Source organism: Silurus meridionalis, chromosome 18 (genome assembly GCF_014805685.1).
Source record: "Silurus meridionalis isolate SWU-2019-XX chromosome 18, ASM1480568v1, whole genome shotgun sequence".
In the NCBI taxonomy this organism is placed as follows: domain Eukaryota; kingdom Metazoa; phylum Chordata; class Actinopteri; order Siluriformes; family Siluridae; genus Silurus; species Silurus meridionalis.
Window position 1 is genome coordinate 21511357 of NC_060901.1, and position 24584 is coordinate 21535940.

The following is a 24584-nucleotide window of genomic DNA, read 5'->3' on the forward strand; positions in this document are numbered from 1 at the left end:
TCCTCTCATCTCTTTCCTCAACCATGGACCTCCTTTGCCCATTGACTACAAAACCCAAGAAGACTTCTTGTCCCACACCGTGGCTGTCAGAAGTTTTGCGCAGCAATCGACAAGAACTCAGATCTGCAGAGAGGAAGTGGAAAAAATCACAACTCGATGTAGACCTCGCATCTTACCGTGCACTCCTGATGGTTGACTTTCTCCCATCTCCCGAATGCATCTCTGGAGCTCAGCCACAGTGACTTTTGGGTTCTTCTTTACCTTTCTCACAAAGGCTCTTCTCCCCCGATAGCTCATTTTGGCCGGGCGGCCAGCTTTTGGAAGGGTTCTGGTCGTCCGAAACGTTTTCCATTTGAGGATTATGGAGGCCACTGTGCTTTTAGGAACCTTAAATGCAGCAGAAATGTTTTTTTAACCTTGGCCAGATCTGTGCCTTGCCACAATTCTGTCTCTGAGCTCTTCAGGCAGTTCCTTTGACCTCATGATTCTCATTTGCTCTGACATGCATTGTGATCTGTAAGGTCTTATATAGACAGGTGGACATCTGGACTCAAATGAAGGTGTAGAACCATCTCAGGGATGATCAGAAGAAATGGATAGCAGCTGAGTTAAATATGAGTGTCACAGCAAAGGGTCTGAATACTTAGGACCATGTGATATTTCAGTTTCTTTTTTAATAAATCTGCAACAATGTCATCAATTCTGTGTTTTTCTGTCGATATGGGGTGCTAAGTGTACATTAATGAGGAAAAGAAATGAACTTAAAAAATTTGATCAAATGGCTCAATATAACAAAGATTGAAAAATTTAAGGGGGTCTGAATACTTTCCGTACCCACTGTATATATATTGTCCTTTTGGTAGCTTCTTGAGATGTTTCTGGATCTCCACGTCGACGTCGAAATGAATGTACGTGTCCTCTTTACGTGTCGACACTGTAGTGTCCTGAACAGGGTTCAAATCCACTCTGTCCAAGTCTGTAAAAAAAAAAAAAAAGAAATATGCATCCAAGGGTCGGTCTGAATGCTGGATTCTGATTGGTTGAAAGTTCAGGCAGTGCTCATGGTAAAAAATGATCTTCTAAACGCCGTGTATCTCGCAGTAATAAACACTAATGATTAAGAGGAAGTTTGTGGTCGTACCTCGGACGCTGATGGTCACGTACGGTTCGATGCACTGCCCTGCGTCTTTTAATCCGATCTTCTCGATTCTCAGAGTGAGCAGCGTCACAGGCCCGGCTCTAAAGGAAGCCGCGGTAATACCGTACCTGTGAAGGACAACACGGACATGATAGATAGATATATACAGTGTTGGGCAGTAACACGTTACTAGTAACTCGTTACTGTAACGCAGTTACTTTGACAGTAACTAATACTGTAACGCTTTTTAAATAAAGTAACTCTGTTACCGTTACCGCATGGTGCATTGTCTGTTACTTTTTTAAATGAATGAATTTGGGCTGAAGTGTAGCCTACAGTCTAACCTGTTTACAGCAGAGACGCATTGTAGGATTGGTGGATGAACCACTGTAAACATGAAGAAGACGCACTGGGGGCGTGTCTCCGTTTATTCAGGTCTGTGCAGCAGTAATGGCAAGTCGAGGCGAGAGCAAGACGAGTTTCTCAAAGTGGCAATATGCTCATTATTTCACTTTAGTTGAGTATAAAGACAAAAACTTTTTAGTCAAATGTAAGCTGTGTCTTTCTGGTTCGAAGCTCGTATCTACTGCGATAGCAGCACCTCTAGAAACTCCACGCCTTGACGAATCTAGAAGCTAGAAGCTAACCCGGTGTTCTGTTCTACATTGTTGATAGTTTTCATACAACAGCTTTTATGATGCAGAAGCCACTTTAGTTTTTGATTGTGAATATATTATTCAGCTTGTTTTGTTATTTATTTCAGAAATTCTTGTGATATATTCAGTTTGTGCAGGTCTGACTTTAATAAAATAGTGTTTAAATATTACTTTGTCTTTAAGTCAGTTTTGTGTTTGTATAGAACATAACGCATAAAAGGGCATTAATGGGAACATTAAAGAACGTAATGTAATCAACAAAGTAATTGAGTTACTTTTTGAATGAAGTAACGAGTAACTGTAACTAGTTACTATTTTTTAGTAACTATATATATATATATATATATATAAATATATATATATATAAATATATATATATATATATATATATATATATATAAATATATATATATATATATATATATATATATATATATACAAGCGATCAAAATTAGAGAACAATTTATAAACAATTGAACAATTCTGAAATAATGTCATCTTCACTGCTCAACAGTTGAAGGAGTTTTTGTCCTGTCTATATCATTCTACCAGAACACCTTTTCCACAAATTAACTAAGGCATTTAAAAAAAAACATTATTTTGCAGAAAACACACTGATCAAAATTAGAGAACACTTTGTATGTGTAAAATACTACATTTAATCTAACATGGATAGCTGTATTATTTAGGGGGGTATTATGTAGGCAAGCCGAATGTAAACCCCATGCCTGAATTCCCCCCCCCTCCTCTGTTTCACACAAGCCCTTAGAATTCATTCTAATTTACTGATTTATTATCAATGGTGGAAACAATTGTGCTGATTGTGTGTATATATATAATTAAACATTTTTTTTTTTTTTTTTTTTAAGAAAGTACACTACAAGTTTGGGTCAGTGTTGAATTTTTCTTTTTAGTTTTGAAAATATAGCCTACAGTTGTGCTCTTTTTTTTTTTTTTTTTTTTTACATTCTTAAATGAATCCTGAAAAAAATCATAGCAGCCTATATTTTATTTTGCAATGTACATGTTGAATGTAAATTGAATGACTGTAAATCAGTCAATGTAAATCATATAATCTTCTCACTTGAATTGGTTATTTTAGATGTGCCATGTCTGTGGGGAGACTTGGTGGTGATAATATCTGGGTATTTACTGTTTTCTATGCGCAAGATTATTCACTATCACAATTTAATAATTGGTTACAGTGTCTGTCTAGTGCCTTGAAGAAAATTGTCTTCTCTACATTTCAGATTGCCTGTGACTGCTGCAATCGGTGGTACCACCAATCATGTATCCAGGCGACATCACAAGTGCACTTTTTGTGTCATGCCTATCCCTAACCCTAGAAATAAAGAAGTAACACTTTTTATACACCTCTTCTATCAGTGGATTTTTATTTTGTATGGTTTTGTAAGTTTTACATGCATTTTTATTTTTTTTTTAGAGGCTGCTATTTTTTCAGGATTCATTTAAGAATGTAAAAAACCCCAACATTAATCTTTTTTCAAATTATAAGCCTTTACAATCACTTTTTATTTAACACATCCTTGCTGAAAAAAATGGCTATATTTTCAAAACTAAAAATAAAAAATGAAACACTGATCCAAACTTGTAGTTTACTTTCTTAAGAAATAAATAAATAAAAAATGTTTAATTATATATATACACAATCAGAACAACTGTTTCCACCATTGATAATAAATCAGAATATTAGAATGAATTCTAAGGGCTTTTGTAAAATAGAGGGGGGGTAGATTGGGGGGATTCAGGCATGGGGTTTACATTCGGCTTGCCTAAATAATACCCCCCTAAATAATACAGCTATCCATGTTAGATTAAATGTAGTATATTACACATACATTTACTTGTGTATTTGTATCACAGCAAGTTTGGCAACTCCGAGTATGGAGGAAAAAGGTTATGTCCATGTTAATAAAATGAAATTAACTATTTCAATATTTTTTATTACTTGTGTATCCGATTAGTTTTAGTGAGTCTGGGTATTAACGCAAAATAAATACGCGGTTAGAATTCACGCAGGTGGTTTTAAAAGCAAATAAGTTCCGTAAGAAGCTGCACCTCAAACAGATGATGGATGTCTCGAGGGTAATGCTCTAGAATGGGTTTGGTACTCATTTTTAGGGACCAAGTACCAAAAGTGCTTAGGTACTCAATTGTTTAAAACCACAATTGAGAAGCATTGTGCTGAGGAACATTCTGAGGAACATTCTGAGGAATATTCTGATCAAATATAATTTTGAACTAGGTTCATGGTCAGTGTGTCCAAAATGTAGAAGCTAATTCGTTTTAAGGACTTTCTGCTCTGATACAAGACTTGGTATGCATCTTCAGGACCTGAGGCCATGTGACTGGTCACAATCATCTTGACACTAATATATATATATATATATATATAAATATATATATATATATATATATATATATAAATATATATATATATATATATATATATATATATATATATATAAATATATATATATATAAATATATATATATATATATATATATATATATATATATATATATATATATATATATATATATATATATATATATATATATATATATATATATATATATATATAAAAGCTTCTTGACTTGAAGAGGTGCACTTTCTCCTGTATCACCTCATTAACTGTCCGTGTGGAAACATAGCAAAGGCTCTTATTGATGTCCACACGTCTTTGCACTTATTATACTTGTTATAGCCTTTATATTTAATCACTGTACATATGCTTACATAAATATCACATGCTGTACATATGATACATGTTTATCTGCACTATTTGCACGAGTGCTACTTTTTTGCACTTCTGGTAGATGCCAAACTGCATTTCGTTGCTGTGTACCTGTACTATGCAATGACAATCAATTTCTATCTATCTATCTATTCTATCTATCTATCTATCTATCTATCTATGATCGATCGATCAATCTATCAAATATTAATATGATGTGAGGTCCAGTTAACAGCTAAAACAGGTAGAAGTAATAACTACTTTTTACTGAAGTACATGTCAGAGCCAAGACTTCTTTACTTTCACTTAAGTAAAAAGATATAATCAGTACTTCATCTTTTACCCGAGTATTTTAAAACATCTTTACTTAAGTAGAAGTACAGATACTCATGTTTTAAAATACTCGGGTAAAAGATGAAGTACTGATTATATCTTTTTACTTAAGTGAAAGTAAAGTTTATGCTAATAATAAATCACATTGCTAACTGAATTCTATAAACTGTAGGAAAATGGTTATAAATAATGTATAACTTTAAATAAGATCTGGAGAAAATGCCGCTTTTTTTTGATTGCGCGTCTAATCTTGTTCTTACGGTATGGGTGCTTAAGATGAGCGAATCCGAATCATCCAGGTAAAATAACCCGATTCTTTATATGACTCGGGATTCATGAATCATTCTCTTCATTTACTCGGATCACTTGAGTCTTTGGTTATTTTGCCACCAGATATAAATACAAATTGTAAATTACACCATTAATTGTTAGCAAGAAACTGTAGCAACAAGTAGCTGACTGGGTTGTTCAGGAAACTTCCTTTATGTTCAGAAACACAAGAAACTCAAAATGGCGAATTCTATGCGAGTCCTCGCTGATCCACCTGAACCGTGGGATTCAGCGGATCTGTCGGACTCGTAGCGCGGAGCGAAACAGCAGAATCCGAGAGATTTGTGAATAAGATTCATGATTCCACGGATGAATTGTGAGAACATTCGGTGAGTGCCCTCTAGTGGAATTTCCTGGCAAAAGCAGGAAGAATCCCTACTGATTCAAGTGACTCAGGGACTCGTGAGAGTCGGATCAGTTCACGGAGTGATTAGATTCACGGAGTGAATGATTCAGATTCGGATTTCTCATCTCCAGTGCTTCCTCACATGTGGCAAAGCTTTAGCAAGGACTGTGGGAAAAACAACATGGGAGAAAATGGTGACATCTGGTGGACAAAAGTAGAACAAGTCATTCCTGCCACATCCTTAGAATAAATTACAACACCTGAATAGAAATGAGAGATAATCAAATATGTATAATTATATAAGAATAAATATACATAGATAAAAACTAAATTAAATTTTTAAAAAAATCAGATCATCCTCTACATATATATTTTGTATCACTGTGCATATTGTTCACTCAGTTCACTGACTGTAGGGGTCTAGCTGACGGATAATTTTGGGTCTGATCTAATTTCTCTGTTTATGTGTATTATAAAATAAGGTTAGTTTTACTGGAATTTTTACTGGAATTTTTACTGGAATTTTTACTGGAATTTTTACTGGAATTTTTACTGGAATTTTTACTGGAATTTTTACTGGAATTTTTACTGGAATTTTTACTGGAATTTTTACTGGAATTTTTACTGGAATTTTTACTGGAATTTTTACTGGAATTTTTACTGGAATTTTTTTTTTGTTTATTATTTTGGCCTCGTCCTACCCTGAAGTCACGCCTTTCTACAGTTGTGTGTGTATATACTGTATATATGAATGGTTACTTGTTTTACAATATACCAACACCTTTTTTTGTGGAAAACCTTTTGTGTGTATGTCATTTCTGATTTCTATTATAAAAGGTATCAATCCCTTGAATCCTGAGCTAATTACTCTGTGTGGCCTAACCCTAGACCGAGTCGTAACAAATGTGATATATTTAAAACAAAATAATTAAAAGCTATAAGCAGAACGGAAAAATCTTGGTCTTTTTATGAATGTGTTCTAGGCTCATATAATCACAAAATTCATCACTAAACATGTAAATTGTCTTAACTGGAGGAATGAAAGAGCATTCAATGTACTGCTTGCACTACAATTTAATTGCGATCTCTGCTCTGAGCTACTTTTAAATAACCAGGGGTGCAAAATTCCAGGAATTTCCAAGAACTTTCCGCGGGAATTAACAAAATATCATGTTAGACGATTTCAGGGAACTAAAATGTAGTTTTAAAAAAAGCTTATGATCAAACTAAAGGTTTGTATACATTTTCTTTCTTTTATTTTTCTTTTCTTTTTTTCTAGACAAAATGGAGATCAGCTTAAGCTGCACCTCAAACAGATGATGGATGCCTCGAGGGCAATGCTCTAGTGATTTTTAGGGTCCAAGTATCAAAAGTGCTTAGGTACTCAATTGTTTAAAACTTCAATTGAGAAGCATTGTGCTGAGGAACATTCTGATCAAATATGGGTGTTGCTAATGCTCCAGTGCCACCTACAGGTATGTAGTTGTTTGACATTGCAATTGAGGAAGAACATGCTGAGGAACATTCTGAGGAATATTCTGATCAAATATAATTTTGAACTAGGTTCATGGTCAGTGTGTCCAAAATGTAGAAGCTAATTCGTTTTAAGGACTTTCTGCTCTGATACAAGACTTGGTATGCATCTTCAGGACCTGAGGCCATGTGACTGGTCACAATCATCTTGACACCCTAATATATATATATATAATTATAAATATAGATATGTACACATATACATACATATATATATATATAATTATAAATATAGATATGTACACATATACATACATATATATATATATAATTATAAATATAGATATGTACACATATACATACATATATATATATATATATCTCTCAAACAGATCATAATTACTCACCTGGATACAGTATTTTAGGTAAACTACTAATGTTATGACTAAAATTCTGAATTCAGTGTATAAATAGACACACACATTTAATTAATAGTGTTTAATTTAGAGCGTCGGTGCTCGTTCGGCGCTCGTGTTTTCCGGAGCTGGACAGCAGTAATAAACAACCCAGTAATAAGAAATGTGCCACATGAAGCGTTTGGAGACCCTTCTGTTTTAGAACCAGGCGTGTGAGAGAGTGAAGCTTTTCAGCTATTTTTTGTATTTCTAGTCAAAGGGGGTGGTGGGGGTGGGCATGTACACTAAACAACCAAACGTTTGTGGACACCCAAGAATAAAAAAATCCCATTCCACATTGAGTTCCCATTTTCCCTAATAGTAATTTCTACTGTTCTGGGAAGATGTTCCACTCGTTTTTGTGGAAATTTGTGAGATTTTGGTCATCCACAGTGGTGAGGAGAGCAGATCTTCATGGAGCTGGACATTTTGTGCACTTTGTGGAACAGGTTTGGGTCTCCTAGTTCAGGTGAAGGGGAACATTTCTGAGACATCGTAAACAAACTTGGGAAAGATCCACATACGGGTGGGAGAAAGTATATACTTTTTGCATATACTCAATGTATTAAAGGTGATTGTGTGTGTGTGTTTTCTAGTTAATCGCTGCCATGCCCTGGGACTGGAGTCTGGGTCTGGCGTTTCCCGTCATTCCGCGGAATCCTATACTTGATGCAGCTGTGATGGGAGTTTCCACCGTGCTGGTGTTCCTTGCTGTAAGATTACCTTTTGATCGCTAATAATTACAACAAAGTCTGCAGTCATATCGGTATTTAGAGGTTGACCGATATTGTATAGCCAGTTTGGACTTAAAAAAAAAAAAACCCAAAAAACACTTCGAATAAACAGCATGTTGCAATTCCGTGATACTTCCGGTATTGTCCAGATCTGTTCGAAAAACCATGAATCTGACCTCTGCCTTGACAATCTAGAAGCTAGAAGCTAACCCGGTGTTCTGTTCTACATTGTTGATAGTTTTCATACAACAGCTTTTATGATGCAGAAGCCACTTTAGTTTTTGATTGTGAATATATTATTCAGCTTGTTTTGTTATTTATTTCAGAAATTCTTGTGATATATTCAGTTTGTGCAGGTCTGACTTTAATAAAATAGTGTTTAAATATTACTTTGTCTTTAAGTCAGTTTTGTGTTTGTATAGAACATAACGCATAAAAGGGCATTAATGGGAACATTAAAGAACGTAATGTAATCAACAAAGTAATTGAGTTACTTTTTGAATGAAGTAACGAGTAACTGTAACTAGTTACTATTTTTTAGTAACTATATATATATATATATATACAAGCGATCAAAATTAGAGAACAATTTATAAACAATTGAACAATTCTGAAATAATGTCATCTTCACTGCTCAACAGTTGAAGGAGTTTTTGTCCTGTCTATATCATTCTACCAGAACACCTTTTCCACAAATTAACTAAGGCATTTAAAAAAAAACATTATTTTGCAGAAAACACACTGATCAAAATTAGAGAACACTTTGTATGTGTAAAATACTACATTTAATCTAACATGGATAGCTGTATTATTTAGGGGGTATTATGTAGGCAAGCGAATGTAAACCCCATGCCTGAATTCCCTCCTCTGTTTCACACAAGCCCTTAGAATTCATTCTAATTTACTGATTTATTATCAATGGTGGAAACAATTGTGCTGATTGTGTGTATATATATAATTAAACATTTTTTTTTTTTTAGAGGCTGCTATTTTTCAGGATTCATTTAAGAATGTAAAAACCCCAACATTAATCTTTTTCAAATTATAAGCCTTTACAATCACTTTTTATTTAACACATCCTTGCTGAAAAAAATGGCTATATTTTCAAAACTAAAATAAAAATGAAACACTGATCCAAACTTGTAGTTTACTTTCTTAAGAAATAAATAAATAAAAAATGTTTAATTATATATATACACAATCAGAACAACTGTTTCCACCATTGATAATAAATCAGAATATTAGAATGAATTCTAAGGGCTTTTGTAAAATAGAGGGGGGTAGATTGGGGGGATTCAGGCATGGGGTTTACATTCGGCTTGCCTAAATAATACCCCCCTAAATAATACAGCTATCCATGTTAGATTAAATGTAGTATATTACACATACATTTACTTGTGTATTTGTATCACAGCAAGTTTGGCAACTCCGAGTATGGAGGAAAAAGGTTATGTCCATGTTAATAAAATGAAATTAACTATTTCAATATTTTTTATTACTTGTGTATCCGATTAGTTTTAGTGAGTCTGGGTATTAACGCAAAATAAATACGCGGTTAGAATTCACGCAGGTGGTTTTAAAAGCAAATAAGTTCCGTAAGAAGCTGCACCTCAAACAGATGATGGATGTCTCGAGGGTAATGCTCTAGAATGGGTTTGGTACTCATTTTTAGGGACCAAGTACCAAAAGTGCTTAGGTACTCAATTGTTTAAAACCACAATTGAGAAGCATTGTGCTGAGGAACATTCTGAGGAACATTCTGGTCAAATATGGGTGCTGCCAATGCTCTAGTACCACCACCAGGTTCAATAGTGTAAAACCTCAATTGTGGAGGACCAATTAACGTTTAATTTGTTTATTCTGTAGATCGAGGCTACTCTTTCGGTCATCGGAGACGAGCAGACTCGTTGTTTTAGAAACTTCATGGCTGAACAGAAAGTGAGACGAGAACTCGAAGGTATTTATAAGCAACTAATATTTATATATAATATCCATTGCTATTAAAATTAAAACGTTTACTTATGCATGTGGTTGAATTCAACAAATAATTATGCTACGTTAATAACTAGAGGTCGAGCGAAGCGATAGTGGATTTTATGGATAGCGATAGTATGGATTTTTGACGATCGTTCCAGCAGTCAACTATCGGTGCCTTGACCTCTGTTAATAACTAACAGAAATTTTAGTTTGAAAGCCACATTTTATTATCAAAAAAGATATATGATGAGTAAACTATATATTAAAAAAGTTCAAACATGTCTCTAGTATTGTTCAAAAGGTCGTTCTAAATGTGGGGGCAGGTTTGTGGAGCCCTGGTGTAATATTTATATAAATTATAAAAAAAAAAAATTCCGCCCTCCAGAGAAATATCGGAAGGTCATGCATGACCAAACGATCATGAAAAACGAGTAGACCCACCTGAAGAAACCAGTACAAGAAGCTCCAACAGAGACTGGAAAAAACAACCGAGTTGTACCACCAGAAAGAAAACATTACACACACACATACACTGATTTATTGCATTGTGTAGCGTCTATGGGAGTCACGTGACAACAGAACAAACGATTCGGAGTTGAGGAGTCGAGAGATAAACGACTCGATACATTTTTAGAGATTTTGCATTGCTTTTTTTTGCCGTCGAGGTTACTATAGCAACGACCCAAACAGAAAACGTTTAAGATCGCGTGTGACTCTCTACACCCTTAAACACGTTGCAAGACGCATTTACACCACGTTTATTTCTACCGCTGCAGAAGTAATTGATGTGTATTTACTCTCCTGATCTCTCAAACAGATCATAATTACTCACCTGGATACAGTATTTCAGGTAAACTACTAATGTTCTGACTAAAATGTCTGATTTCAGTATATAAATACAAACACATTTAATTAATAGTGTTTAATTTAGAGCGTCGGTGCTCGTTCGGCGCTCGTGTTTTTCCGGCGCACCTTCGTTCGGCGCTCGTGTTTTTCCGGCGCACCTTCGTTCGGCGCTCGTGTTTTTCCGGCGCACCTTCGTTCGGCGCTCGTGTTTTTCCGGCGCACCTTCGTTCGGCGCTCGTGTTTTTCCGGAGCTGGACAGCAGTAATAAACAACCCAGTAACACTAACAGCCAAAAGTTTGTGGACACCCAAGTGGTGAGGTGAGAAGCTCTGGGGTGCATTCAGCATGAAAAATTCAGTATTGTTTGAGCTCTATAGCAGGCCACTCAAGATCTTCCACACACATCCAGCCCATGGAGAGCAGATCTTCATGGAGCTGGACATTTTGTGCACTTTGTGGAACAGGTTTGGGTCTCCTAGTTCAGGTGAAGGGAACATTTCTGAGACGTCGTAAACAAACTTGGGAAAGATCCACATACGGGTGGGAAAACATTAAATCTGATTAACATTAAATTAAATTAAATAGGACTGAACGCACAGCAGCAACTCTGATCTAAAGATAGAATTGTTGAATATAAGATCTCATAATATCCACCCTCATAGACAATATCAAGCAGAATCCTAGATTTTTATTCAGCACGGTTGCAAAATGAACAGGAAATAAAAGCACTGCACTCACATGCACACCATCATTAGGTAGTAATGATTTCATGAACCTTTTTAATAATAAAGTTGAAAACATCAGGCAAGAAATCCAGACGGTTAATATAAATCCAAATTATTTCACAAGTAACCCTGTAGACAGCAGTGTCAATATAACATACAATCAACTACAAAGCTTTACTCCTATTCATGAGAATGACTTAATTTTATTAATTTCCTTATTAAAATCATCAACCTGCATTCTCGATCCCTCGCCTACAAGTTGCGAGAGATGGTGTTTCTGTTTCAGCGTGTACGGCTGTCAAAGACCGTGGTGTGATTATTGACCCGAGTCTTTCCTTTGAGGCTCACGTGAATAATATCACCAGGATCGCCTTCTTTCACCTTAGAAATATTGCTAAAATTAGAAATATGATGTTGTTACAGGATGTAGAAAATTTTGTTGATGCTTTTGTTACATCTAGATTAGACTACTGTAACGCTTTACTGTCTGGGTGCGTGAGTAAGTGCAGAAATAAGCTTCAGTTAGTTCAGAATGCAGCAGCAAGAGTCCTCACGAGATCTAAAAAATATGACCACATCACCCCTGTTTTAATCATCTACACTGCTCCCAATCAAATCTCACATTGATTATAAAATACTACTACTGACGTATAAAGCACTTATTGGTCTCGCGCCGCAGAAAAGCCTGTAGTTAATGTCAACAGTCTGCTACATTGACTCAGGACTACTTTTCTCTTCTGATCATTTACATTTACATTCGGGCATCTAGCAGACGCCCTTATCCAGAGCGACGTACAAAAGTGCTTTGAGTCTCTAGAAATGAATAAATCTACACTGGTACAAAAGATTACAAACTTAATAGAAATATAACTCTTGATTTCTACAAACTTGGGAAGTGCTCATTTCATCATCACTGTAACCCGCAACATCGTATATCTGCTATAAATGGACATTCGGTGCAACCCAGATAAGGACGGGTTCCCTCTTGAGTCTGGTTCCTCTCAAGGTTTCTTTCCTTGTCACAGTCGCCACCGGCTCAGTCATCAGGGACAAACTTACTTATAAACAACATATTCACTTTTAATCACCACATTATCTGTGTAAAGCTGCTTTGAGACAATGTTCATTATTAAAAGCGCTATACAAATAAAAATGAATTAAATGGAAAAAGTATATACTTTTTGCATATACTCAATGTATTAAAGGTGATTGTGTGTGTGTGTTTTCTAGTTAATCGCTGCCATGCCCTGGGACTGGAGTCTGGGTCTGGCGTTTCCCGTCATTCCGCGGAATCCTATACTTGATGCAGCTGTGATGGGAGTTTCCACCGTGCTGGTGTTCCTTGCTGTAAGATTACCTTTTGATCGCTAATAATTACAACAAAGTCTGCAGTCATATCGGTATTTAGAGGTTGACCGATATTGTATAGCCAGTTTGGACTTAAAAAAAACCCAAAAAACACTTCGAATAAACAGCATGTTGCAATTCCGTGATACTTCCGGTATTGTCCAGATCTGTTCGAAAAACCATGAATCTGACCTCTGCTTTGTCTCCTCAGGTCAAGAGAAGGCAGTCTCTCTGTAAGTTCACTTCGTTCGCTTGTTTATAGCAGCGATCTTTTCTTTTGTTGGTTTTATCACAATAAAACGCATCGTATTGTATTTATTTAAATATGGTTTATCAGTGACAGAGAAACAGCTTCGCGAGAAGATCCAGCAGCTCATCATTGAGGAATTGGAAGTGCTTCAAAAAGGCAATGAACTCAACAACACGGTGAAGTCTTTTTTTTTTCTTTTCTTTGAATTGAATTGGAATAAAATACATAGTACAAAGTTTTCTTTAGCACTAATTGAAGTATCAGGAAACCCTCAAAAGTACGATGAAGAGCGCTCAAAGATGAACAATATTTATTTGTATATATAAAAAATACTCAATTGTTTAAAACTTCAATTGAGAAGCATTGTGCTGAGGAACATTCTGAGGAACATTCTGGTCAAATATGGGTGCTACCAATGCTCTAGTGCCACCACCAGGTTCAATAGTGTAAAACCTCAATTGTGGAGGAACAATTTTCGTGTAATTTTGTTTATTCTGTAGATCGAGGAAAATCTTTCGGTGATCGAGGACGAGCAGAATCACTGTGTTAAAAACTTAATGGCTGAACAGAAAGTGAGACGAGAACTTGAAGGTATTTATAAGCAACTAATATTTATATATAAAATTCATTGCTATTGAAATTAAAACATTTACTTGTGCATGTGGTTGAATTCAACAAATAATTTTATTATCAAAAAAAGATATAATATGAGTAAACTATATATTTAAAATGTTCAAATATGTCTCTAGTATTGTTCAAAAGGTCGTTCCAAATGTGGGGGCAGGTTTGTGGAGCCCTGGTGTAATGTAATATATATATATTATTAATGAATTAATTTTCCCTCCAGAGAAATATCAGAAGGTCATGCAGGACCAAACAAACATGAAAAACGAGAAGACCCACCTGGAGAACTGGTACAAGGACCTCCAACAGACGCTGGAAATCACAACCGAGTTGTACCACCAGAAAGAAAACATCTTACACCAGTAAGTATCGTGTATCAGTATTGGGAAATCCTGTGAGGAATTCCCCCGCATTAGAGATCATCTTGCTTAAACCAAGTGTGATGCGTGTGATCCCGTCACAGGAAGCTGACTCAGGAGGAGCTGAAGCGCCGCGAAAAGGAGAGCAAGCTGTCCGAGGTGGAAGGCCGAGCCTTGCAAGCCGAAGAGAAGCTGAACCTCCTGAGGCAGAAGGTGGAGGACATGCAGGAGGAGATGCAGCAGAACAAGAGATCTCTGAAAGCATTCTGGTATTTTATCTGATCTGGTGTTTTTCTTTTTCTTTGCTTTTTTTAGATTGCTGTGCAGGAAAAGAAAGCCCACGAGAACTGGGTAAGAACTTCGAGTTGGAGATGTTTGACTCGAGATCCTAAATATTGAAAATACTGATTTGTATTTTTTTTTTTGCTTCAGTTAAAAGCCCGGATTTCAGAACGAAGTTTGATGGAGGAGAAGAGGGAATGTGCGAACCTTCGTCAGAAGTGAGTTTGGATTCGCTAATCTGAAACGCACTCTACAGACAAAAGTATTGGGACACCTGACTGTTCCAGCCGTATGTGCTGCTTCTCCACAAACTCTAGTGGAACATCATCTCAGAAGAGTAGAGATTAATAGATCATGTGTAATCATATGGTCAGGTGTCCACATACTTTTGCCTCTACAGTGTTCCAAGGACACGTGACGTTCTTTTTGATCTCATGAGCTCCTTTTTTTTTCTTTTCCTCCTTCTTCTGATTCAGGATTGTGAAGTTGAGCGACAAAATGTCCGATCTGGAGCGCTTGCTGCACAGGTCTGTTCCTCCAGAGTGCCACATGCCTCCTTTACAGAGAGGTGAGCTGTTTTTTAGGGTTTTTTTTTTTGACCCACTCACTATTATTTCAGGTCGGAAAATTCCAGGAATTTGGAATACGGACTGGCTCCTGCTACACCACCGCAACCCAGGGGTGGCCAAGACACACCTCACGCTCGTCCTGAGCAGCAGAGGGCTCCACATGATACTCCTCTTACACCACCACAACCCAGGGGTGGCCAAGATACGCCTCACGCTCCTCCTGAGCACTAGAGGGCTCCACATGATGCTCCTCCACCTTCAGGAACACAATCCTGAACCCACAAAACCCTTTGTGCACATTACTAGACTTTTTATTATGGACGCTGCAGAAGGAAACGTATTAAAGTTTTGTTTCGGATTGATTGGGTCACATGACTTGTTCATTTTTAGTCAATTTGAAAAGACGTATTTTACTGTATCGCTATATTCAATAAAACAGACTTTTTTTTTCTGGGAAGATGTTCCACTAGATTTCGGAGGTTTTTAAACGGTTATATTCAGCCACAAGGGGGCGTTACTACAACTGTGTGGTTTCAAAACGTTTCGCTCTGTTTACAAGAAATTACTTTATCTACGTTTACACACTTTTCTCCTTTAAATCCTCCCCTTGCCCAACAATACAGCGCTCCCTACAGGCCTGGAAGACTTTCAGCAGCTTGCTTTTTATCTTCATCAGAAGTACAGTTCCTGAAGGGCCAAAACAAAACCTCACCCATGACCTGAATGTTAGAGCTTTATTTTGAAGATCCGCTTTGAGTCTCCATTCACTATTATAATACGTAAGATTCAATCTTCTGAGATGAGATAGATGTTGTGCCACTGCATTTTGTGGAGATTTGGGTGAGATCTCCTTCAGCCATAAGTACTAAAGTCAGGTACTGATCCAAGTTTTTTGCCACCCATTTGTGGTTCTTCCACATACTTGGAGCTACTACGAGACCCGAACCTGTTCCACAAAGTGCACGAAATCAGCTTCTTGAAGATCTGCTTTCCTTGGTTTGGTTAAGGTGGAAGATCTTGAGTGACTTCCTAAAGTGCTCAAATCCTATTGAACACCTCAAAAAAATTGAGTTGAACATCTTCCCAGAAAAATGGAGGATAATCTAAGAGCAAATGTGTGGAGTAAATGGAGGAATTAGACCTTCCTGTAGACTTTTGGTATCTCTTAGAACCGAAGAACATTTGATCTTCGAACTTGTTTATATGCTTTGTGAGCTCATGGTGTAAAACAAACATTTTTCTTACCTTTTTAATTAGAATTGATTAATTTACACTGTTTTAATGATCAGATCCACAGGACTCTTCGAAGACGTCCGATTTCACCGGCAACAACGAGCAAGCGAGAGTCTCGGATCAAGTTCGAGACTCCCATCTTCTCGCTTCAGACGTTTTTTGGTGTGTACGTGGAAATTGAGTTTTTCTTTTTTAATTTTTTAATTTTTTTAATGGTATGATGCCGTTGCTTGAAATCGGAATACGGAACTCCAGAAAGACCAGGAGTTGGTCCTGTTTTTGGGACACTGTCGCACCATGGCGATCCTGCCTAATTAAAGCCTACATACGTACGAGCCAATCAGGAGCTTTCTCCAGGTCACGTGACCAATAACGCCCTAATTGTTGATTTGAACTTCTAGGGGAGGTGGAGCTCAGTGTTTAAGGCATTAGTGATGGGAAGATCGGATCATTTTATTGACTCGTTTCTTTGAATCTAGTTCATCCAATTAAACGGATTTTTAATTTTTTTTTTTGTAAATTTGTTCCTTTTAAAGATTTGAACCCTAGAAGTTCAAATCAACATTTAGGGCGTTATTGGTCACGTGACCTGGAGAAGGCTCCTGATTTGCTCGTACATATATATATATATATATATATATATATATATATATATATATATATATATATATATATATATATATATATATAATTATAAATATAGATATGTACACATATACATACATATATATATACATATATATGCATGTGTATGACCCGGCCCCTCTGTCAAATTTAAGAACATATTGTGGCCCGTGAGTCAAAAAGTTTGCCCACCCCTGCTTTACACCCTTAAACACTTTGCAAGATGCAGTTACACCACGTTTATTTCTGCCACTGAATTGATGTGTATTTACTCTCCTGATCTCTCAAACAGATCATAATTACTCACCTGGATACAGTATTTTAGGTAAACTACTAATGTTATGACTAAAATTCTGAATTCAGTGTATAAATAGACACACACATTTAATTAATAGTGTTTAATTTAGAGCGTTGGCGCTCGTGAGGCGCTCGTGTTTTTCCGGCGCGCCTTCGTTCGGCGCTTGTGTTTATCTGGAGCTGGACAGCAGTAATAAACAACCCAGTAATAAGAAATGTGCCACATGAAGCGTTTGGAGACCCTTCTGTTTTAGAACCAGGCGTGTGAGAGAGTGAAGCTTTTCAGCTATTTTTTGTATTTCTAGTCAAAGGGGGTGGTGGGGGTGGGCATGTACACTAAACAACCAAACGTTTGTGGACACCCAAGAATAAAAAAATCCCATTCCACATTGAGTTCCCATTTTCCCTAATAGTAATTTCTACTGTTCTGGGAAGATGTTCCACTCGTTTTTGTGGAAATTTGTGAGATTTTGGTCATCCACAGTGGTGAGGAGAGCAGATCTTCATGGAGCTGGACTTTTGTGGAACAGGTTTGGGTCTCCTAGTTCAGGTGAAGGGGAACATTTCTGAGACATCGTAAACAAACTTGGGAAGAGCCACCTTCGTTCGGCGCTCGTGTTTTCCGGCGCACCTTCGTTCGGCGCTCGTGTTTTCCGGCGCACCTTCGTTCGGCGCTCGTGTTTTCCGGCGCACCTTCGTTCGGCGCTCGTGTTTTCCGGCGCACCTTCGTTCGGCGCTCGTGTTTTCCGGCGCACCTTCGTTCGGCGCTCGTGTTTTCCGGCGCACCTTCGTTCGGCGCTCGTGTTTTCCGGCGCACCTTCGTTCGGCGCTCGTGTTTTCCGGCGCACCTTCGTTCGGCGCTCGTGTTTTCCGGCGCACCTTCGTTCGGCGCTCGTGTTTTCCGGCGCACCTTCGTTCGGCGCTCGTGTTTTCCGGCGCACCTTCGTTCGGCGCTCGTGTTTTCCGGCGCACCTTCGTTCGGCGCTCGTGTTTTCCGGCGCACCTTCGTTCGGCGCTCGTGTTTTCCGGCGCACCTTCGTTCGGCGCTCGTGTTTTCCGGCGCACCTTCGTTCGGCGCTCGTGTTTTCCGGCGCACCTTCGTTCGGCGCTCGTGTTTTCCGGCGCACCTTCGTTCGGCGCTCGTGTTTTCCGGCGCACCTTCGTTCGGCGCTCGTGTTTTCCGGCGCACCTTCGTTCGGCGCTCGTGTTTTCCGGCGCACCTTCGTTCGGCGCTCGTGTTTTCCGGCGCACCTTCGTTCGGCGCTCGTGTTTTCCGGCGCACCTTCGTTCGGCGCTCGTGTTTTCCGGCGCACCTTCGTTCGGCGCTCGTGTTTTCCGGCGCACCTTCGTTCGGCGCTCGTGTTTTCCGGCGCACCTTCGTTCGGCGCTCGTGTTTTCCGGCGCACCTTCGTTCGGCGCTCGTGTTTTTCCGCGCTGCTCGGCGCTTGTGTTTATCTGGAGCTGGACAGCAGTAATAAACAACCCAGTAATAAGAAATGTGCCACATGAAGCGTTTGGAGACCCTTCTGTTTTAGAACCAGGCGTGTGAGAGAGTGAAGCTTTTCAGCTATTTTTTGTATTTCTAGTCAAAGGGGGTGGTGGGGGTGGGCATGTACACTAAACAACCAAACGTTTGTGGACACCCAAGAATAAAAAAATCCCATTCCACATTGAGTTCCCATTTTCCCTAATAGTAATTTCTACTGTTCTGGGAAGATGTTCCACTCGTTTTTGTGGAAATTTGTGAGATTTTGGTCATCCACAGTGGTGAGGAGAGCAGATCTTCATGGAGCTGGACTTTTGTGGAACAGGTTTGGGTCTCCTAGTTCAGGTGAAGGGGAACATTTCTGAGACATCGTAAACAAACTTGGGGAAGAGCCACATACGGGTGGGAGAAAGTATATACTTTTGCATAAACCCAATGTATTAAAGGTGATTTTGTGTGTATGTGTGTGTGTGTGTGTGTGTGTGTGTGTGTTTTCTAGCTAATCGCTGACATGCCCAAAGACTTGCGTCTGGGTCTGACGTTTCACGTCCTTCCCTGGAATCCTATAGTTGTTGCAGCTGTGGTGGGAGTTCTCAACGTGCTGGTGTTCCTGTGGAGGACTGTTCTTGCTGTAAGATTTCCTTTCGATCGCTAATAATTACAACAAAGTCTGCAGTCATATCGGTATTTAGAGGTTGACCGATAGTGCATAAACAGTTTGGACATTCCAAAAAAACAACAAAAAAATTCACTTCAAATAAACAAATAAGCATGTTACGATTCCGTGATTCGCCTCTAGAGGCTGCTTTCGTACTGTACAACGCAACCCGGAAAAACTATCTGCATGGATTTTGCTAATAGATAATAGTTCCACAAATCATCTGATGAATCGGTCGACCTCTTCCAGTATTGTCCAGATCTGTTCGAAAAACCATGAATCTGACCTCTGCTTTGTCTCCTCAAGTCAAGAGCAGGAGGTCTCTCAGTAAGTACACTTCATTCGGTTGTTTATAGCAGCGATCTTTTCTTTTGTTGGTTTTATCACAATAAAACGCATCGTATTGTATTTATTTATATATGGTTTATCAGTGACAAACCCAGCCATTATGGATGCACAAGCCAGTGCACTCTTAGTGCCGGTCCCAAGCCCGGGTAAATGGGGAGGGTTGCGTTAGGAAGGGCATGCAGCGTAAAAACGTGCCAAATCAAATATGCGGGTCACAAATAAGAATTTCATACCGGATCGGTCGAGGCCCGGGTTAACAACGACCGCCACAGGTATCGTTAACCGACAGGGTACCGGTGGAAATTGGGCTACTGTTGGCCGAAGGAGGAGAAGGAGAGGAGGAAGACGTCTACAGAGACGGCAGGGAAAGGAGCAGTGTAGGAGACTGGAGGTTCGGGTTGGTACGTTAAATGTTGGTACTATGACTGGTAAAGGGAGAGAGGTAGCTGATATGATGGAGAGGAGAAAGGTAGATATGCTGTGTGTTCAGGAGACCAAGTGGAAAGGGAGTAAGGCCAGGAACATTGGAGGTGGATTTAAACTGTTTTATCATGGTGTGGATGGAAAGAGAAATGGTGTAGGGGTGATTCTGAAGGAAGAGTACAGTAAGAGTGTAGTGGAGGTGAAGAGAGTTTCTGATAGGGTGATGATCGTGAAGGTGGAAGTTGAAGGGATGATGATAAATGTCATCAGTGCTTATGCTCCACAAGTTGGCTGTGAGATGGAGGAGAAGGAAAAATTCTGGAGTGAATTAGATGAAGTGGTAGATGGTGTACCTAGGAAAGAAGGATTGGTGATTGGGGCAGACTTTAATGGGCATGTAGGTGAAGGGAACAGATGATGAGGAGGAGGTGATGGGTAGGTATGGTTTTAAGGAGAGGAATGTGGAAGGGCAAATGGTGGTAGATTTTGCTAAAAGGATGGACATGGCAGTGGTGAACACTTATTTTAAGAAGAAGGAGGATCATAGGGTGACGTATAAGAGTGGAGGAAGGTGCACACAGGTGGACTATGTGTTATGCAGGAGATGCAACCTGAAGGAGATTGGAGACTGTAAGGTGTTGGCAGGGGACAGTGTAGCTAGACAGCTACACAGCTACACTACATCGGATGGTGGTCTGTAGAATGGTTTTGGAGGTAAAGAAGAAGAGGAGGAGAGTGAGGACTGAAAGAAGAATAAGATGGTGGAAACTGAAGGAGGAAGACTGTAGTGTGAGGTTCAGGGAAGAGGTCAGACAGAGGCTCGGTGGTGGTGAAGAGGTGCTGGATGATTGGGCAACTACTGCAGGAGTGATGAGGGAGGCAGCTAGAAAAGTACTTGGTGTGACATCTGGAAATAGAAAGCAAGACAAGGAGACGTGGTGGTGGAATGAGGAAGTGCAGGAGAGCATAAGGAGAAAGAGGTTGGCAAAACAGAAGTGGGATAGACAGAGTGATGAGAAAAGTAAGCAGGAGTACAAGGAGATGCGGCAGCAGGTAAAGAGGGATGTGTCGAAAGCCAAGGAAAAGGCATATGAGGAGCTGTATGAGAGGTTGGACACTAAGGAAGAAGAAAAGGATTTATACCGATTGGCCAGGCAGAGGGACCGAGCTGGGAAGGATGTACTGCAAGTTAGAGCAGTAAAGGATGGAGAGGGAAATGTGTTGACTAGTGAGGAGAGTGTGTTGAGAAGGTGGAGGGAGTATTTTGAGCAGCTGATGAATGAGGAAAATCAGAGAGAGAGAAGGTTGGACGATGTGGTGAAGCAGGATGTAGATAGGATTAGTAAGGAGGAAGTGAGAGCAGCGATTAAGAGGATGAAGAGTGGAAAGTCGGTTGGACCAGATGACATACCGGTAGAAGCGTGGAGATGTTTAGGAGAGATGGCAGTGGAGTTTTTTGACCAGGTTGTTTAACAGGATTTTGGAAGGTGAGAAGATGCCTGAGGAATGGAGAAGAAGTGTGCTGGTACCGATCTTTAAGCATAAAGGAGATGTGCAGTCTTGCAGTAATTACAGGGGAATTAAGTTGATCAGTCACACCATGAAGTTATGGGAAAGAGTAGTGGAAGCCAGGCTGAGAGAAGAGATGACCATCTGTGAGCAACGGTATGGTTTCATGCCGAGGAAGAGCACCACAGATGCCTTATTTGCTTTGAGGATGTTGATGGAGAAGTATAGAGAAGGACAGAAGGAATTGCATTGTGTATTTGTGGATTTAGAGAAAGCGTACGACAGAGTGCCAAGGGAGGAGTTGTGGTATTGTATGAGAAAGTCAGGTGTGTCAGAGAAGTATGTGAGGGTGGTGCAGGACATGTATGAGGACAGTGTGACGGCAGTGAAGTGTGCAGTAGGTACGACAGACTGGTTCAGGGTGAAGGTTGGACTGCATCAAGGATCGGCCCTGAGCCCTTTCCTGTTTGCAGTGGTGATGGACAGGTTGACGGACGAGGTCAGACAGGAGTCTCCCTGGACTATGATGTTTGCGGATGATATTGTGATTTGTGGTGAGAGTAGGGAGCAGGTTGAGAAGAGCCCGGAGAGGTGGAGATATGCGTTGGAGAGAAGGGGAATGAGAGTCAGTAGGAGTAAGACAGAGTACATGTGTGTGAATGAGAGGGAGGGGGAGGGGAGTTCAGGTACCTGGGGTCAACAGTGCAAAGTAATGGAGAGTGTGTTAGAGAAGTAAAGAAAAGAGTGCAGGCAGGGTGGAGTGGGTGGAGAAAAGTGGCAGGAGTGATTTGTGATAGAAGAGTATCTGCAAGAATGAAAGGGAAAGTTTATATGGCTGTGGTGAGACCTGCGATGTTGTATGGATTAGAGACAGTGCCATTGAGTAAAAGACAGGAGATGGAGCTGGAGGTGGCAGAGCTAAAGATGTTGAGGTTTTCGTTGGGAGTGACGAGGATGGACAAGATTAGAAATGAGTTTATTAGAGGGACAGCGCATGTAGGATGTTTTGGTGACAAGGTGAGGGAGGCGAGATTGAGATGGTTTGGACATGTGCAAAGGAGGGACATGAATTATATTGGTAGAAGAATGCTGAGGATGGAGCCACCAGGTAGGAGGAAAAGAGGAAGGCCAAGGAGGAGGTTCATGGATGTGGTGAGGGAAGACATGCAGGTAGTTGTTGTGAAAGAGGCAGATGTAGAGGACAGGGTGGTATGGAGACGGATGATCTGCTGTGGCGACCCCTAATGGGAGCAGCCGAAAGAAGAAGAAGAAGAAGATGGTTTATCAGTGACAGAGAAACAGCTTGGCGAGAAGATCCAGCAGCTCATCAGTGAGTAGTCGGAAGTGCTTCAAAAAGTCAGCGAACTCAACAAAACGGTGGTCTTTTTTTTTTTTTTTATTTAATCAAAATAAAATACATATAAGTTTTCTTTAGCACTCATCGATCGCTTCCTCTGTCCTAATGGATCCAGATCAAACAACACGAGGAAAAGCTGAGCAATTCTGAAGAATCCCGAAGTTCTCAGCAGGAGGAGTTTCTCAAACTCATGGCAAGTGTCCGAAAAAAACTAAATTCCCGACGAGAATCACGATTGCTGTAAAACAAAATGTTATCGTTCTACGTTCTACTTCTTAGTTTGTCTATGCCCAGAGCTCCATCTGGGATAAAACTGATTGAGAAGGATTTAAGGAATATTCCGACAAAATTTGAGCTTTGACGCTCTAGCGCCACCTTTAGGCTCAATTTGGAAAGATGGCCTATTAAGGCATCTCTGGGATTTTTATTCGAAGAGTTTTATTCATTGCTCCTCCTACAAATTGTATTTAACTATCATTAAATTTGGCAGTAAACATGACAAAAAACACCAAACTGCAGATCAGCGAATCTTAAAGTGAAACCACAGAACAGTAAGTGAGATTTTATCTGTTTTGATCTGCATCTTCAGGAGGCTGTGCTACTGATCTTTTGACCCAAAGACCTACTGGACACACTCATCTCAACAACCTGTTGATATTAAATGATGCCTTTTTCTCCTGTATAGATTTAAAGCTACTTTTCTCGCTTTCTGTGTTTCAGAACAATTAGCAAGATCTGAACGAGCAAAAGGAGAAGCTGAGCTCGAGTTTTGCTCGACTGTACAAGAAAATCGCAAACGCTGAGTAAGAGAACAAAACTTTGAACGAGAAGGTGAACGTATTGCCCTGCAACACTTTTTGATTTTTTTATTTATATATATTAGTGGTGTAACGGTACACAAAATTCACGGTTAACTTTTCGTACAATTTCGGTAAATTTTGGGTGAAGAAAAGCAAAACCTATAATTGCTTATGTTTTTTTTTTTTATTTAATCAAAATAAAATACATATAAGTTTTCTTTAGCACTCATCGATCGCTTCCTCTGTCCGGATGCATCGCCAAGATCAAAACCTGGAGGCTTGTAACGACGAGGAGCTCGAACAGTGAGATGTTCAGAAAGTGATCTGGATTTTCTGGAAATTGAATTTTTCCCGGAAATCGAGATTCATACTTGTTTTTCCTTTTTTTTTCTAGACAAAATGGAGATCAGCTTAAGCTGCACCTCAAACAGATGATGGATGCCTCGAGGGCAATGCTCTAGTGCCACCACCAGGTTCAATAGTGTAAAACCTCACTTGAGAAGGAACATTCTGAGGAATATTCTGATCAAATATGGGTGTTGCTAATGCTCCAGTGCCACCTACAGGTATGTAGTTGTTTGACATTGCAATTGAGGAAGAACATGCTGAGGAACATTCTGGTCAAATATGGCTGCTGCCAATGCTC

At 39.3% G+C, this 24584-nt stretch overlaps 1 protein-coding gene and 1 long non-coding RNA gene across 2 annotated transcripts; one reads left to right on the top strand and one right to left on the bottom strand.

Annotated features, from left to right (window-relative positions):
• Positions 1–691: 691 nt before the first annotated feature.
• LOC124400958 lies at positions 692–10766 on the bottom strand. Its single transcript, XR_006928515.1, has 3 exons — positions 10643–10766; positions 1142–1266; positions 692–976 (listed from the first exon to the last, which is right to left on the bottom strand). It is a non-coding gene; the product is annotated as an uncharacterized LOC124400958 (long non-coding RNA).
• A 73-nt stretch (positions 10767–10839) lies between these two features.
• LOC124400952 (transport and Golgi organization protein 1 homolog) lies at positions 10840–23882 on the top strand. Its single transcript, XM_046872804.1, has 14 exons — positions 10840–11366; positions 13003–13119; positions 13331–13352; positions 13457–13545; positions 13870–13960; positions 14217–14355; positions 14457–14565; positions 14668–14703; positions 14785–14852; positions 15111–15202; positions 16493–16602; positions 19343–19474; positions 23254–23331; positions 23859–23882. Exons 2-14 carry the CDS (start codon positions 13015–13017, stop codon positions 23865–23867), a joined length of 1080 nt encoding a protein of 359 aa, XP_046728760.1. The 5' UTR covers positions 10840–11366; positions 13003–13014; the 3' UTR covers positions 23868–23882.
• Positions 23883–24584: the final 702 nt, after the last annotated feature.